Source organism: Phyllobates terribilis, unplaced genomic scaffold (assembly GCF_046119375.1).
Source record: "Phyllobates terribilis strain yellow unplaced genomic scaffold, ASM4611937v1 Scaffold_1__5_contigs__length_1240528914, whole genome shotgun sequence".
Classification (NCBI taxonomy): domain Eukaryota; kingdom Metazoa; phylum Chordata; class Amphibia; order Anura; family Dendrobatidae; genus Phyllobates; species Phyllobates terribilis.
In genome coordinates this window covers 319,231,546-319,244,459 of record NW_027362761.1, presented here as the reverse complement: position 1 = coordinate 319,244,459, position 12,914 = coordinate 319,231,546, and the positions used below count along the sequence as shown (strand labels likewise).

Genomic DNA, 12,914 nt, shown 5'->3' with positions numbered 1-12,914 from the left:
GTTCAGTGATGGCGGTGTGATGTTTAGTGGAGGTTCAGTGATGGCGGTGTGATGTTTAGTGGAGGTTCAGTGATGGCGGTGTGATGTTTAGTGGAGGATCAGTGATGGTGGTGTGATGTTTAGTGGAGGATGATGCCAGACCCCCTGATCACAATGCCTATTCATCCTGCCATATAAGGCGAAGCTGAGGGAAGGCTGGCTGCATGGAAGTTCTGCTTGGTTGCTGCCTCTGCTCACCCTCGTGTGCACCACCTGGTCATGTGACCTGCTCAGCATCTGGGACCCTTCGGGGGAAGCCTCCTGGCCCTTTAAGGCAGGATAACGTCAATAGATTTTCTGTGCCCAAAACGGTGTGAGGACCAATTACTGCTGGTGCCCCCCTAACAATGACGGAAGTAGCTTCCGTGCTGGGGTCTCTATCTTGGGCAGCAAGGGCTCCGTCATAACAGCCTGCACTGCATACAGCTTGTACCGCAGCCCGCTCCCTCCGTGCACCGGCTCCGGCGCTGCCGCCTGTCTGCTGGGTGTGGCCTGAGCTTTATTTCAGCTCCCAGCTGTGGCTGTCTATCTGCTCCCACCCTCAGAGGAGGGGGACTGGGGCTGCTCGCTGTGGGGCGGCAGTCTGCCAGGGACGGGAGAAGGGAATGTGAGGCGTACAAAGGAGAGCGCTGCGGACGGACGGACTGTGCACGGGCTGAGAGCTGCGGACGGACGGACGGACGGACTGTGCACGGGCTGAGAGCTGCGGACGGACGGACGGACTGTGCACGGGCTGAGAGCTGCGGACGGACGGACGGACTGTGCACGGGCTGAGAGCTGCGGACGGACGGACGGACTGTGCACGGGCTGAGAGCTGCGGACGGACGGACGGACTGTGCACGGGCTGAGAGCTGCGGACGGACGGACGGACTGTGCACGGGCTGAGAGCTGCCGGGTTCGGGGCTCTCGGAGCTGCAGGATTTGGGGATATTCCGGCGGCGGCAGGTCTGGGAGGCTGATGAGGAGGCACAGTACCGGGCTCCCAGCACTGAGGTGGAAGAAAGCAGCGGAGGCTGTCACCGTCTGTAGTGACCTGTGGCCGTGCACGGAGGCGGCACTCACAGCTGCATAGATGCCTGCAGAACTCAAACAGGTCAGCTGTGTGCCGATGTCTGTATATGTGTCCTGTATATGCCTGTGTCCTGTGTCCAGGTCTGTGTATGTATATATCCATACGTCCTCTGCTCTCTATGGAGCTGCACTGCAGACTGAGAAGTTCACCCAACTTTCTGGCAGTAACAAGTTGCACTAGCCCCCCATGTTGTGTTTGGGGGCGGCTGCTCCCCTGACTACAGCAGCACTCTGCATACTTTACATTCTTGCTTCTACAAGGCTGGAGCATCTGATTCTACTTTTCTATGGCGTTAGTGGGGTAGGGGCGGTATAAGGGGGCATGCCTGGTCATACCAAGCAGTGGGCATTGTTACATGCCCCATGTTGGACCAGTGCTGTATTTCTCATCTGGATAGTTTTCAGATATAGCGGAGCTACGTTTCCATTTAGGTCCAGTCGCCATATAGGTGTAATTCTCACGATCCAATGAGCTGAATGAGAACCAGCTCTGCTACATCTGTAGGATAACATTGCATTCTAGCTCACTGATCACAGAAGACTGAAATTTTGAGATGTGGGTGTGATCCATTTTCCTTCAACTCTCCAGATGATCCAGCAATCTGTAATATATGGATGTGTAATGTGCTAGATTCCAGTTCTACCCTCCACAGGGCACGTGATGGCACACCCGCCTCAGAGGACTGCTCTGCTGCCATGCAGTTTCCTTTTATCCCAGGGACATAAAAGCTGGGAGGCAGATTCTTCCCTGCATCACGTTGTTTGCTGCACCCTGGCACTGTGTGGTGCTGGGTGACATCCTGCATGTTATTGGCACAGCAGTCCAATAAACTTAACCCTTCAGTAATAATTAACAGTATTCAATCTGCATAGTAATATTTGAAGAACTCTCCCCTTGTTAACTAAAAATCAGCGTTGTCCACCTCCTCCCATGGCTGAAAAGCCAATACGTTGATGCATCTCCTGGTAAATGTCTGGGTTCTGTCGCCACATCCGTTTTGTAATTTAATATCTTGAAAGCAGAAGACATTATACCATGTTATTTCACTAATCAATATTTGCATCCATGAGATTGCATTTCACTTTTACTACCTAACTCATTAGTATTGGAAATGGCTTCATAGCGCCTGATGGGGCGGTAAGATTTTAATACAGCGACAGCATCTTTTATGTACACATCGAAGTTCTGCTATAAAGTAAACTGATGTCCCAGGATCGTCCAGGAGCTATGGATTAGCTGTAAATGATTGTCCTTTCTGTATAGGCCAAGTTATTGTCAGTCAATGAGATGACATTTGTGCACTGTTACCTATAGTACTACGCACTTTTACTGCAATGTCTTATTACATGATCGATTCATAGGATTTGTAACTTGTATGATCTAATGAAAGGTCCTATTATGTCTACTAAAAAGGCAAATTGTCTCCAAGCATGGCTACAGTATGTCCATATATCACCATACCTTGTCCAGAATAATCCCCCATGTGCAATAAAGTCTGTTGTACTACCACTAGCAAATATTCTGCTTGTCTTGCATTATATTCTGCAAATGGACCCTGAGAATTCAGGTCTTTAATACCACGCAAAAGCCTGTTATATTCGAGCCATTTCAGATCACATTCTACATGAAGTGCATATGACATTTCTGCAGTTGGGTAAGCTTTGCCACTGCTAAACTTTTTCATGTTTGGGCAATGTTGAAATGAGCTGCATTTAGAAAGTGTTCTCATAAAGTCTTTATCAAGAACTGCTCCACCAGATACTATCATCTCTGCTTCATGGAGGAGTGGTAGTGGCAAATTGCAGGGTGTGAAGTGAGACCTGGGAGGCTTTAAATACTGCATAGTATATTTAGTATTGCCTTTTAAACTCCACGGTTCACTACGATAGAACAGGTATATGTGGTATGCAAGAATTCAATGCAACATAATTTTTTTTTTACCAATAACGGATGTCCTGCTGGGCCTGACTGGGCCAATGCAAGGTCAATAATATGAGGGTCTGTACTGCACAAATATACAGTGACCAAACCAAAGATGGCACTTTGATAAATGGGAATGTTATTTCTACAGGTGTCAGTTTCTGGCATAGTTTCATCTGTGGCAAAGAGCTATGATTGGTGTAAGACCTGCCCTTTTTCTTTTGTGATGCAGTAAAGCAGGGGTCCCCAACTTGTGGCTTGATCTGTGGTTTGTGGCTGCTTGTCAGATTGATCTGTTAGCACCAGGTTTAGCAAATTGCTATGAAGAGCAGGTCTCCAGATTGTGACTTTTCTGCATAGCCCTGCACAGAAGAGCAGATCTGCCTTGGTATAGGATGATGCTGCCAAACGAGGTGCTTGAAGCTGGATGCGATAGTGTGGTGGGAGCGCTAGATGCGAAAATACCGAAGGTAGGTAAGGGGGAAACCCCTAGATCTTGGTGTGATTTCTATGGTAAAGCTTTGGCTGTCGTTTATATAGGTAATGGGGGTGGAGAGCAGGAGTGTGTCACTCCTTGCGGGGGCTCTGAATGTGGCTCTATCACAGCTGAATGGGGCTCTCAAGGTAAGGGACCACTGCAGTTCCACAACCTTTCTGTCTGAACATACTGGTCTAGTTGACCAAGGTGCTAAGATGATGCTTTCCTTTTACTTTTTACAACATGTATTAGAATTTATGTATTTACAAATAAAAATGAAGCCTGAGATGTGTCTATTAATGTGGGATCAGCTCGATCCAATTCAATGTGTGGCCTGATTGCGTGGCTGAAAACTTGGCTTTGTTCACGTGTGGTCCCTTGGATGCTGGAATATCTTCATCCACATCATGAACATTGACTTATTAGTGATAATGATCCCTTTAATGTTCACTTGCAGCTTTTTGGAACTCGCAGCAGAGAACAATTAGTATCCGACATGTGAATTACTGTCAGCTATAAAGACCAACTGAAGTCCTTATGGGAGTGTTTCTACTTGCTGTACAGTACGTAACGCATTTCACACACCTAGGTGTTAATTGAAACTGTTCCATAGGTTACAACTTGTAGATTTCAGCGTGAAGGCTCAGTATCTGGAAAATGGGTGATCTCATTACACTGCAGATTTGTTTGCTTCCCGTATGCACTGATAACCTTAGCAGGTGGGTGTGCATTTTTTTGAATTACCAGGGTGTGTCAGGTAAATCGGCCAAGGTTGGGCGTCCTGTCATCCAGGTTCACTTGTATAGACAAAGAAAAGAAATAAATCTCATTGATGGTAGCACAGTGCACTCAGCTGATATTTCTTTCTTGGTTTCAAGATGAAAATTATTGATCTTTTTAAATGTAGTATATGTCCCCTGTGACTTCTCCTTACAGACTGGTACTTTATCTAGACAGATGAAGGATGCTTTTTAACTTTTAGCATCTTGTTCATGTACTGTCTTCTTACTTGGCTATTAGTATCTGTCACTGAAGTCTGATCTGTGTTTCAGCGTGCCTTACAATGATATTTAGAAGACCATTGCATTGGAGATTAGTTTCTATGGCCATGCTGTCATCTCTTTGCTACCTTGTGTAAAGGGAATTATTGAGACAGATTTGTCATTTGACCTACTCACCAATGTTAATTTTCTGAAATCTGTGAGAACTAAACTAGAAATATAAGATTAAGTCATCTGGATATCTGTATTTACTTGTATAGCGTCATAATTTTCCATGGCACTCTACAGATATTATCATCCCTGTCCCCATAGGGAATTTAGAATGGGAATCCCAATCAGTATGGTTTTGCAGTGTGGGAGGAAACCGAAGTACTTGGAGGAAACCCATGCAAACACGGGAAGAATGTACAAACTCCTTGCAGATGTTCTTGGTGAGATTTAAACCCAGATCCACAGCGCTGCAAAGCAACAGTGCTAACCTTTGTAAATGGAACTTGCATAATTATTATTTTTTTTCTTACAAAACAACCTAATTTAAATGTTAAACTGATTCTCAGCTGCATAACTCTGCTACACGTGTATATTCCTAAATAGGATATTTCAAAAGTAACTTGATGCGTTGAAAACGTAGTCCGATCTGGATCCAGAGTATTATACAGCTGGAGGAGCTTTTATGTTTTCATGTGAAAAAATTCGGCATAACTTTGATTTCAGTCATTGTTGATCCAGCCCAGTAAATGAGTGTTCCCTCTATAGCTATCAGCCACTAAGTAGGAGCACACACTACACCTCTGATCCCAGAATGAGCGGAGCTTAATATGGAACCCCTTTTTCTCAACTCAATATCAGTCTGCTCAGCTCCTCCTTCTCTATGTAACATGCTGATGTCAGATGAGACCCCTCTTTCAGTGTGACAGGTTCTCTTTAAGCCCCTTCTATACATGCTCTTTGTTAATGCTACAAAGCCCTTCAAAAATATTACATATTTGGTCTCTTGTATTTAAAATAGTCTTGCAGAAAGTGTCTGTGTCCACAGTAGTCCCTTACAGTGATAGCAATCTTTTCCAGTGCAACTTGTACATATTTTGGGAGGGCTGCAATGTTTACCAGTAAAGCATGGTTGGCGGAAATCTGATGAAAATGTAACTTATTATAATGTACAGTTTTTTGATTGACTCCAGTTATTTCTGAATCCCCCTCCCGGTTACCTTTCTGTTATAAAAACTTAGTTGACTAGAAAATGTAATTTTACAAGTGGCTTTGTCTACAACTATAGCCCCATTTTCATCAGTTTGTTACCTAAATTCATCCAACGTGTTATGCTAATGGTGATGTGTGAAATAGGACTTTTGTAATGTAAAGCTCGGTTATTTACTGGTACATTGGCTTGTTAAGTCTGTACTTTGCTAGGGTGTAATGACAAGTATGTCAGGCGGCATCAATGATTAATAGCGATTTGTTCATGATGGCTTATTTATCTTAAATTATTCTGTCTCACCTTTTCAGGCCTCCCAGGCGTTTTTGATGCCTTTGGCGAATGGTGATGTTGAGATCAATGCTGCTGCTGCTGACATGTTCTTTATAGAGTTTACAGATTTGTTACTGGCTGTCTAAAGCATGTACTGATCTCCAGAATACAGCCTCATGCATGTGTATTACGGCTCCAAACATTCTCCAAGTTTGACAGAATGATAACGTGCATGCATGTATATCTATTTGGTCTTGCTGTACTGCTGCTTATCTCCCAGTTGCTTCTGTATCTCGACAGATTTGGAAGGGGGGAGACTCTGCAATACAGGGTAGTACAAAACATTTGAGCCACAAGGACTTAACACCCCATGAAAAAAAAAAATATATATCTACTACCAAAATATGTTCTTGGTTTTCCATTTGCATCATCCTTCCCACAGCAGGGATTACCTAATCCTTTTTGTGTACTTACAACTGTGGACCTTGGATTTCTTATGGAAACAAAGGGAGAATAGTAATAGTGGTATTAGGGCTTTTTGGTTATCAGATGTCTTGTCTGAGGTCCCACTCTCGGTTTCAGTATATCCCACATACAAAAGGAAGTCCACTTAAGTGCTAGTTCTTATTAATAAGATTGTGTGTTTTCTCTAGTGTGCATGCCTTTCATCACAAGAGAAACTGCTAAGAGATTGGTTAAGTGCCTGGCAGTATTGTATACACGTTATCAGCTCTCTAAACTGCATTGTTCTGTACTGTTGACATTGTTTGACCTTGGTCACGACAACCTTAAACAGGGTCAGTAAATGGAGAGTATATTATATTTTCAGTTGAGCTTTCAGAAAAAAAGTTAAAGTGAATGTGTTCTTAAACAGGCCTCTAGTGATGACCCTGTATATGTATCCCCTCTGAACCTATGTAACAGTCCATCCAGTATCGAGGGAAGACTTCCCTCTGATCCCTTTCTGCTAATCTACAGTCATGGCCAAAAGTTTTGAGAGACACCAAAATGATATTTTCACATGATCTGCTGGCCTCTGGTTTTTATTAGTGTTTGTCTGATGTTTATATCACATACAGAAATATAATTGCAATCATATTATGAGTACCAATAGGTTATATTGACAGTTAGAATGAGTTAATGCAGCAAGTCAATATTTGCAGTGTTGCCCCTTCTTCTTCAAGACCTCTGTAATTCTCCCTGGCATGCTCTCCATCAACTTTTGGACCAAATCCTGACTGATAGCAGTCCATTCTTGCATAATCAATGCTTGCATTTTGCCAGAATTTGTTGGTTTTTGTTTGTCCACCCGTCTCTTGATGATTGACCACAAGTTCTCAATGGGATTAAGATCTGGGGAGTTTCCAGGCCATGGACCCAAAATCTCTGTTTTGTTCCATGAGCCATTTAGTTATCACCTTTGCTTTATGGCAAGGTGCTCCATCATGCTGGAAAAAGCATTGTTGGGCGCCAAACTGCTCTTGGACGGTTGGGAGAAGTTGCTCTTGGAGGAGATTCTGGTACCATTCTTTATTCATGGCTGTGTTTTAGGCAAGACTGTGAGTGAGCCGATTCCCTTGGCTGAGAAGCAACCCCACACATGAATGGTTTCAGGATGCTTTACAGTTGGCATGAGACAAGACTGGTGGTAGCGCTCACCTCTTCTCCGAATAAGCTGTTTTCCAGATGTCCCAAACAATCGAAAAGGGGATTCATCAGAGAAAATTACTTTGCCCCAGTCCTCAGCAGTCCACTCCCTGTACCTTTTGCAGAATATCAGTCTTTTCCCCTTCTCCCATGACAGCACCACCTGAGAGAGGGTATCCGCCCACCAAGGACAGGAACCTACTGAATAAAAAGGCGGTACCTCTCCTCCGCATCAGTTTTTGGTTCCTGTCCCTGATGGGAGCCTCACCAGGTGGTACCTCACGTACCTGGATTATGGACGGTGCAGCCTGGAGGCCGTGGAAGCAGCAGATGGTCCCTGTTCCCAGCCCGTCTGGCTGCTGCCCGGGTCTGCGTGTGGGGAGGAGGTGCTGTTTTCCTTTGGATGCCTCCCCGCGTGCGCCGGGGCCTGCGGCCGGGTCTGCGCCTCGCAAAGATGAACTGAGCGCGCCGGCCGGCAGGTCTTCCGGGCTGCGCACGTGGGGGTCGCGTCGCACCCTGTGACGGAGCGCGCCGGAAGTCCGGGCTGCGCACGCGCGGGGTGCTGACGCGCCCTATCACGGAGTGCGCCGGAAACCGGGTCTGCGCATGCGCGGTGGGAAGCTGTCATCCCGCTGCAAGCGCGCCGGGTGCTGCTGGTCTGCGCACGCGCAGAGGCAGGTGGATCTGCGGGTAGCGCGCCAGCTGGCTAAAATTAAAAAATTTAAAAAAAAATCCACTCTGCCCTTGGAGGATTTAGGAGCCTTAAAAGACCCGCTGGATAAAAAAGCGGAGTCCTTCCTTAAGCAAACCTGGGAGTTGTCAGCAGGGGCCCTTAAACCGGCAGTAGCAGCGACTTGCACTGCTAGATCTATGATGATCTGGCTTCAACAATTGGAAGACCAGATCAGGAGGAATGTGTCCAGGGAGAAAATTCTATCAGACCTTCCTCTTGTGCAGGGAGCGGCTGCATTCCTGGCAGATGCATCGGCAGATTCAGTTAGGCTGGCTGCCCGGTCTGCAAACCCCTCTAATGCAGCCCGTAGGGCGCTATGGCTCAAGAGCTGGCCAGGAGATGTGCAGTCAAAGTCTAAACTGTGCTCAATCCCTTGTGAGGGGGACTTCTTGTTCGGCAAAGGTCTAGATGACATCCTAGATAAAGCCGCAGACAAAAAACATGGATTTCCCACGGTGTCTGGTTCCCGATTTAACAGTTCCTTTCGGAAGAGAAAATACAGCCGCAGTAAAGCTCCCAGAGACCAAGGTAGCTGGAAAGAAGTTCAAGAGCAGGCCCAAGAACACTGTCAAAATATCAGCCCCCAGAGGTTTAGCGGAACAGATAGCCTTACAGCAGGAAGTTCTCTCTCTGCTCAGGAAAGGAGTTCTGGTGGAAACACCTGCACCCGAGCAAGGAAGAGGATTCTATTCGACCCTCTTCCTAATAAAGAAGCCGGACGGCTCCTTCAGGACCATTGCGAACTTAAAGAGACTGAACGACCATTTAATCTACAGGCCTTTCAAGATGGAAACAATAAAATCAGCCATAAAGATGTTATTTCCGGACTGTTTTATGTGCGTCCTCGATCTGAAGGACGCCTACTACCACGTCCCGATTTTGCCAGATCATCAACAGTTTCTAAGAGTAGCTGTACAATTCGGCAGGCACGTAAGGCATTTTCAGTTCGCAGCTCTTCCCTTTGGCATTTCCATGGCGCCGAGAGTCTTCACAAAAATCATTCTGGAGGTCACAGCGCACTTGAGGGAAAGAGATATTTTAGTCATCCCTTATCTGGACGACTTCTTAGTAGTGGGCAGATCAAGTCAACTCTGTGCTCTAGCCCTGGCGGACGTCATGGCCAGTCTAAGACGCCTAGGTTGGCTGTTAAATCTGGAGAAGTCAAGGCTGGAACCAAGAGGGTTCAGTCTTTCCTGGGTCTCATTCTGGACTCGGAAAACCAAACCTGTCTTCTGCCAGAGGAAAAGAAACTGAAGATCAGATCCCTAACATCTCAGATTGTCAGCAATCCGACCATCACCCTGAGGAGTGCAATGTCTCTGTTGGGTACAATGACGTCTTGCATTCCGGCGGTTCAGTGGGCCCAGCACCATTCCAGATATCTTCAACAGGAGATTCTGGCAGCGGACAGGCGGCTCAAAGGTCGCCTGAATGGGAAAATATCTCTTCCAGATGTTGTGATCAACTCCCTGGACTGGTGGACATCTCCGGTCAACCTATCTTTGGGGGTTCCTTGGACCTTCCAGGTGTCGGATACAATTACAACAGACGCAAGTGCGGAAGGTTGGGGAGCTCACCTAAGGGATCGTTCTGTACAAGGCCTCTGGTCGGACAGCGAGACAAGCCTCTCTTCCAACATGAAAGAGCTGTTGGCAGCCAGAAACGCGCTAAAAGAATTCAGTTCTGTTCTTCAGGGTCCTCACGTCAGGATAATGTCAGACAACAGATCAACAGTCGCCTACATCAATCATCAGGGGGGTACCAGGTCTCTCCCTCTGATGTTAATAGCGGATCAGATCTTCAGGTTTGCCGAGAGTCGGCTGGTTACGCTCTCGGCACTGCATATAAAAGGGGAAGAGAACATAAAGGCCGATTTCTTGAGTCGTCACATCTTGAAACAAGGAGAGTGGGAGTTGAATCCAGCCGTTTTTCAGCAGATTGTGGATCGGTGGGGACAGCCCCAGATAGATCTGTTTGCAAACAGACACAATCGGAAGACCGAAACCTTTTGCTCCCTGAATCCAAAAGAGGGGGCGTTTGCGGTGGACGCGCTGCAGATTCAGTGGGATTTCACTCTAGCTTATGCCTTTTCCCCTTTAGTACTGATCCCTACTATCCTGAGGAAGATCCGAGAGGAACGGGCGAGGGTTATATTGATCGCCCCGTTCTGGCCCAAGAGACCATGGTTCACTTGGATGAAGAGAATGTCCCAAGCAGATCCATGGGTTCTTCCGGACATCCCGGATCTCCTCAGGCAGGGCCCAGTCTGTCATCCCCAAAGAGCGGGCCTGCATTTGACGGCTTGGATTTTGAGAGGTCGCTATTGACGCAAAGGGGGTTTTCTCCAGATCTTGTTACTACCCTTCTAGCAAGTAGAAAGCCGATAACAACTAGAATCTATGGTAGAACCTGGGCTAAGTTCTTGTCTACCTCGGGTCAGTCTGCCAAAGGGAGGGTTCCTATTGAGGCCATACTAGAATTCCTCCAGAAGGGGTTAAACATGGGACTAGCCACCAGTACTCTTAAGGTACAGGTATCGGCTCTGGGGGCACTGTATAATTATGACTTGGCAGCAAATAGATGGATCATTAGATTTATTAAAGCCTGTCATAGATCCAGACCTATTCCTGTTCCAAGAATGCCTCCTTGGGACCTTAATTTAGTTCTGGAAGCATTAACCAAACCTCCCTTCGAGCCCTTAGAGAAGGTTTCAGAAAAAATCTTAACTTTAAAGACTGCGCTATTGGTGGCCCTGACATCAGCTCGTAGAGTCAGTGACTTACACGCACTATCCGTTAACCATCCATTCACTCAAGTATGTATGGATAGAGTAATCTTAAGACCAGACCCGGCCTATCTTCCAAAGGTAGCCTCCAAGTTCCATAGGACGCAAGTAATCACTCTCCCTTCCTTCTATCCTAATCCTAGGGATTCTGAGGAATATAAGCTTCACACCTTAGATGTTAGGAGGGTGTTAGTCCAGTATTTGGAAGTGACAAAAGCCTGGAGAAAGAGTGACGCTTTATTTATATCCTTTCAGGGGGCTAGGAAAGGACTTAAGGTTACAAGGGGGACCATAGCTAGATGGGTCAGGGATACTATTACCTTAGCCTACTCTTCTAGCAATCTGCCGGTTCCTGAGAACCTGAAGGCCCATTCCACCAGAGCGGTAGCTGCTTCCTGGGCTGAGAAGGCGGATGTGCCCATCGACATTATATGTAAGGCGGCAACTTGGTCATCCCCTGCTACATTTTACAAACATTACCGTCTTGACCTTTCCTCTTCTACTGATCTGTCCTTTGGTAGAAGGGTGTTGCAAGCGGTGATCCCTCCCTCTGGTATTTAATCTCTATAAATCTCTCAGGTGGTGCTGTCATGGGAGAAGGGGAAAAGATCCTAGTTACTTACCGGTAACGGGATTTTACAGAGCCCATGACAGCACCCTATTAATTCCCTCCCCTTTATCACTGTGGTGTGCACTTTTTTTAAGGTGTTTAGTACATATGTTGAGGTGGTGGTTATGTATTAACCTGTCTTTGGAGGCCCTCTCATGCTCTGAAACAAAAAACTGATGCGGAGGAGAGGTACCGCCTTTTTATTCAGTAGGTTCCTGTCCTTGGTGGGCGGATACCCTCTCTCAGGTGGTGCTGTCATGGGCTCTGTAAAATCCCGTTACCGGTAAGTAACTAGGATCTATCCCTGATGTTTTTTTCTGGAGAGAAGTGGCTTCTTTACTGCCCTCCTTGAAACCAGCCCTTGCTCAAAGAGTCTCCGCCTCACAGTGCATGCAGAAGCACTCACACCAGCTTGCTGCCATTTCTGAGCAAGCTCGGCACAGCTGGTAGTCCGATCCCGCAGCTGAAACAGTTTTAAGATGCGGTCCTGGCGCTTGCTGGTCTTTCTTGGGCGCCCTGGAGCCTTTTTGACAACAATGGAAGCTCTCTCCTTGAAGTTCTTGATGATGCGCTAGATTGTTGACTGAGGTGCAATCTTTGTAGCTGCGATACTCTTCCCTGTTAGGCCATTTTTGTGCAGTACAATGATGGCTGCACGTGTTTCTTTAGAGATAACCATGGTTAACTGAAGAGAAACAATGATACCAAGAACCAGCCTCCTTTTAAAGTGTCCAGTGATGTCATTCTTACTTAATCATGACTGATTGATCGCCAGCCCTGTCCTCCTCAACACCCACACCTGTGTTAATGGATCAATCACTAAAACGATGTTAGCTGCTCCTTTTAAGGAAGGACTGCAATGATGTTGAAATGTGTTTTGGGGGTTAAAGTTCATTTTCTGGGCAAATATTGACTTTGCAAGTACAGTAATTGCTGTTAAGCTGATCACTCTTTGACATTCAGGAGTATATGCAAATTGCCATTACAAAAAATGAAGCAGTAAACTTTGGAAAAATTACTATTTGTCTCATTCTCCATACTTTTGACCATGACTGTACAACTTTTAGAGGGGTCATCAGGCCAACTGCTTTACAGAGGCCATATTGTTTGTTTCGTAAGTGCAAAGCTTTAAAGAAGCACTCCTCCCATCAAAATTTGCAT

General features: G+C 46.2%; 1 protein-coding gene across 20 annotated transcripts in view; it reads left to right on the top strand.

Annotated features, from left to right (window-relative positions):
* ARVCF (ARVCF delta catenin family member) overlaps positions 1 to 12,914 on the top strand; it is an 892,847-nt gene that overhangs the window by 676,104 nt on the left and 203,829 nt on the right. Inside the window, exon 1 of one of the 20 annotated variants that reach the window (XM_073675703.1) lies at positions 426 to 1,132. The exons of the other annotated variants lie outside the window; for them this stretch is intronic. Coding sequence (XP_073531804.1) covers positions 1,112 to 1,132 — 21 coding nt within the window. The 5' untranslated portion in view covers positions 426 to 1,111. Of the gene's footprint in view, positions 1 to 425; positions 1,133 to 12,914 lie in introns of those variants that run through there. 20 annotated transcript variants of the gene reach the window in all.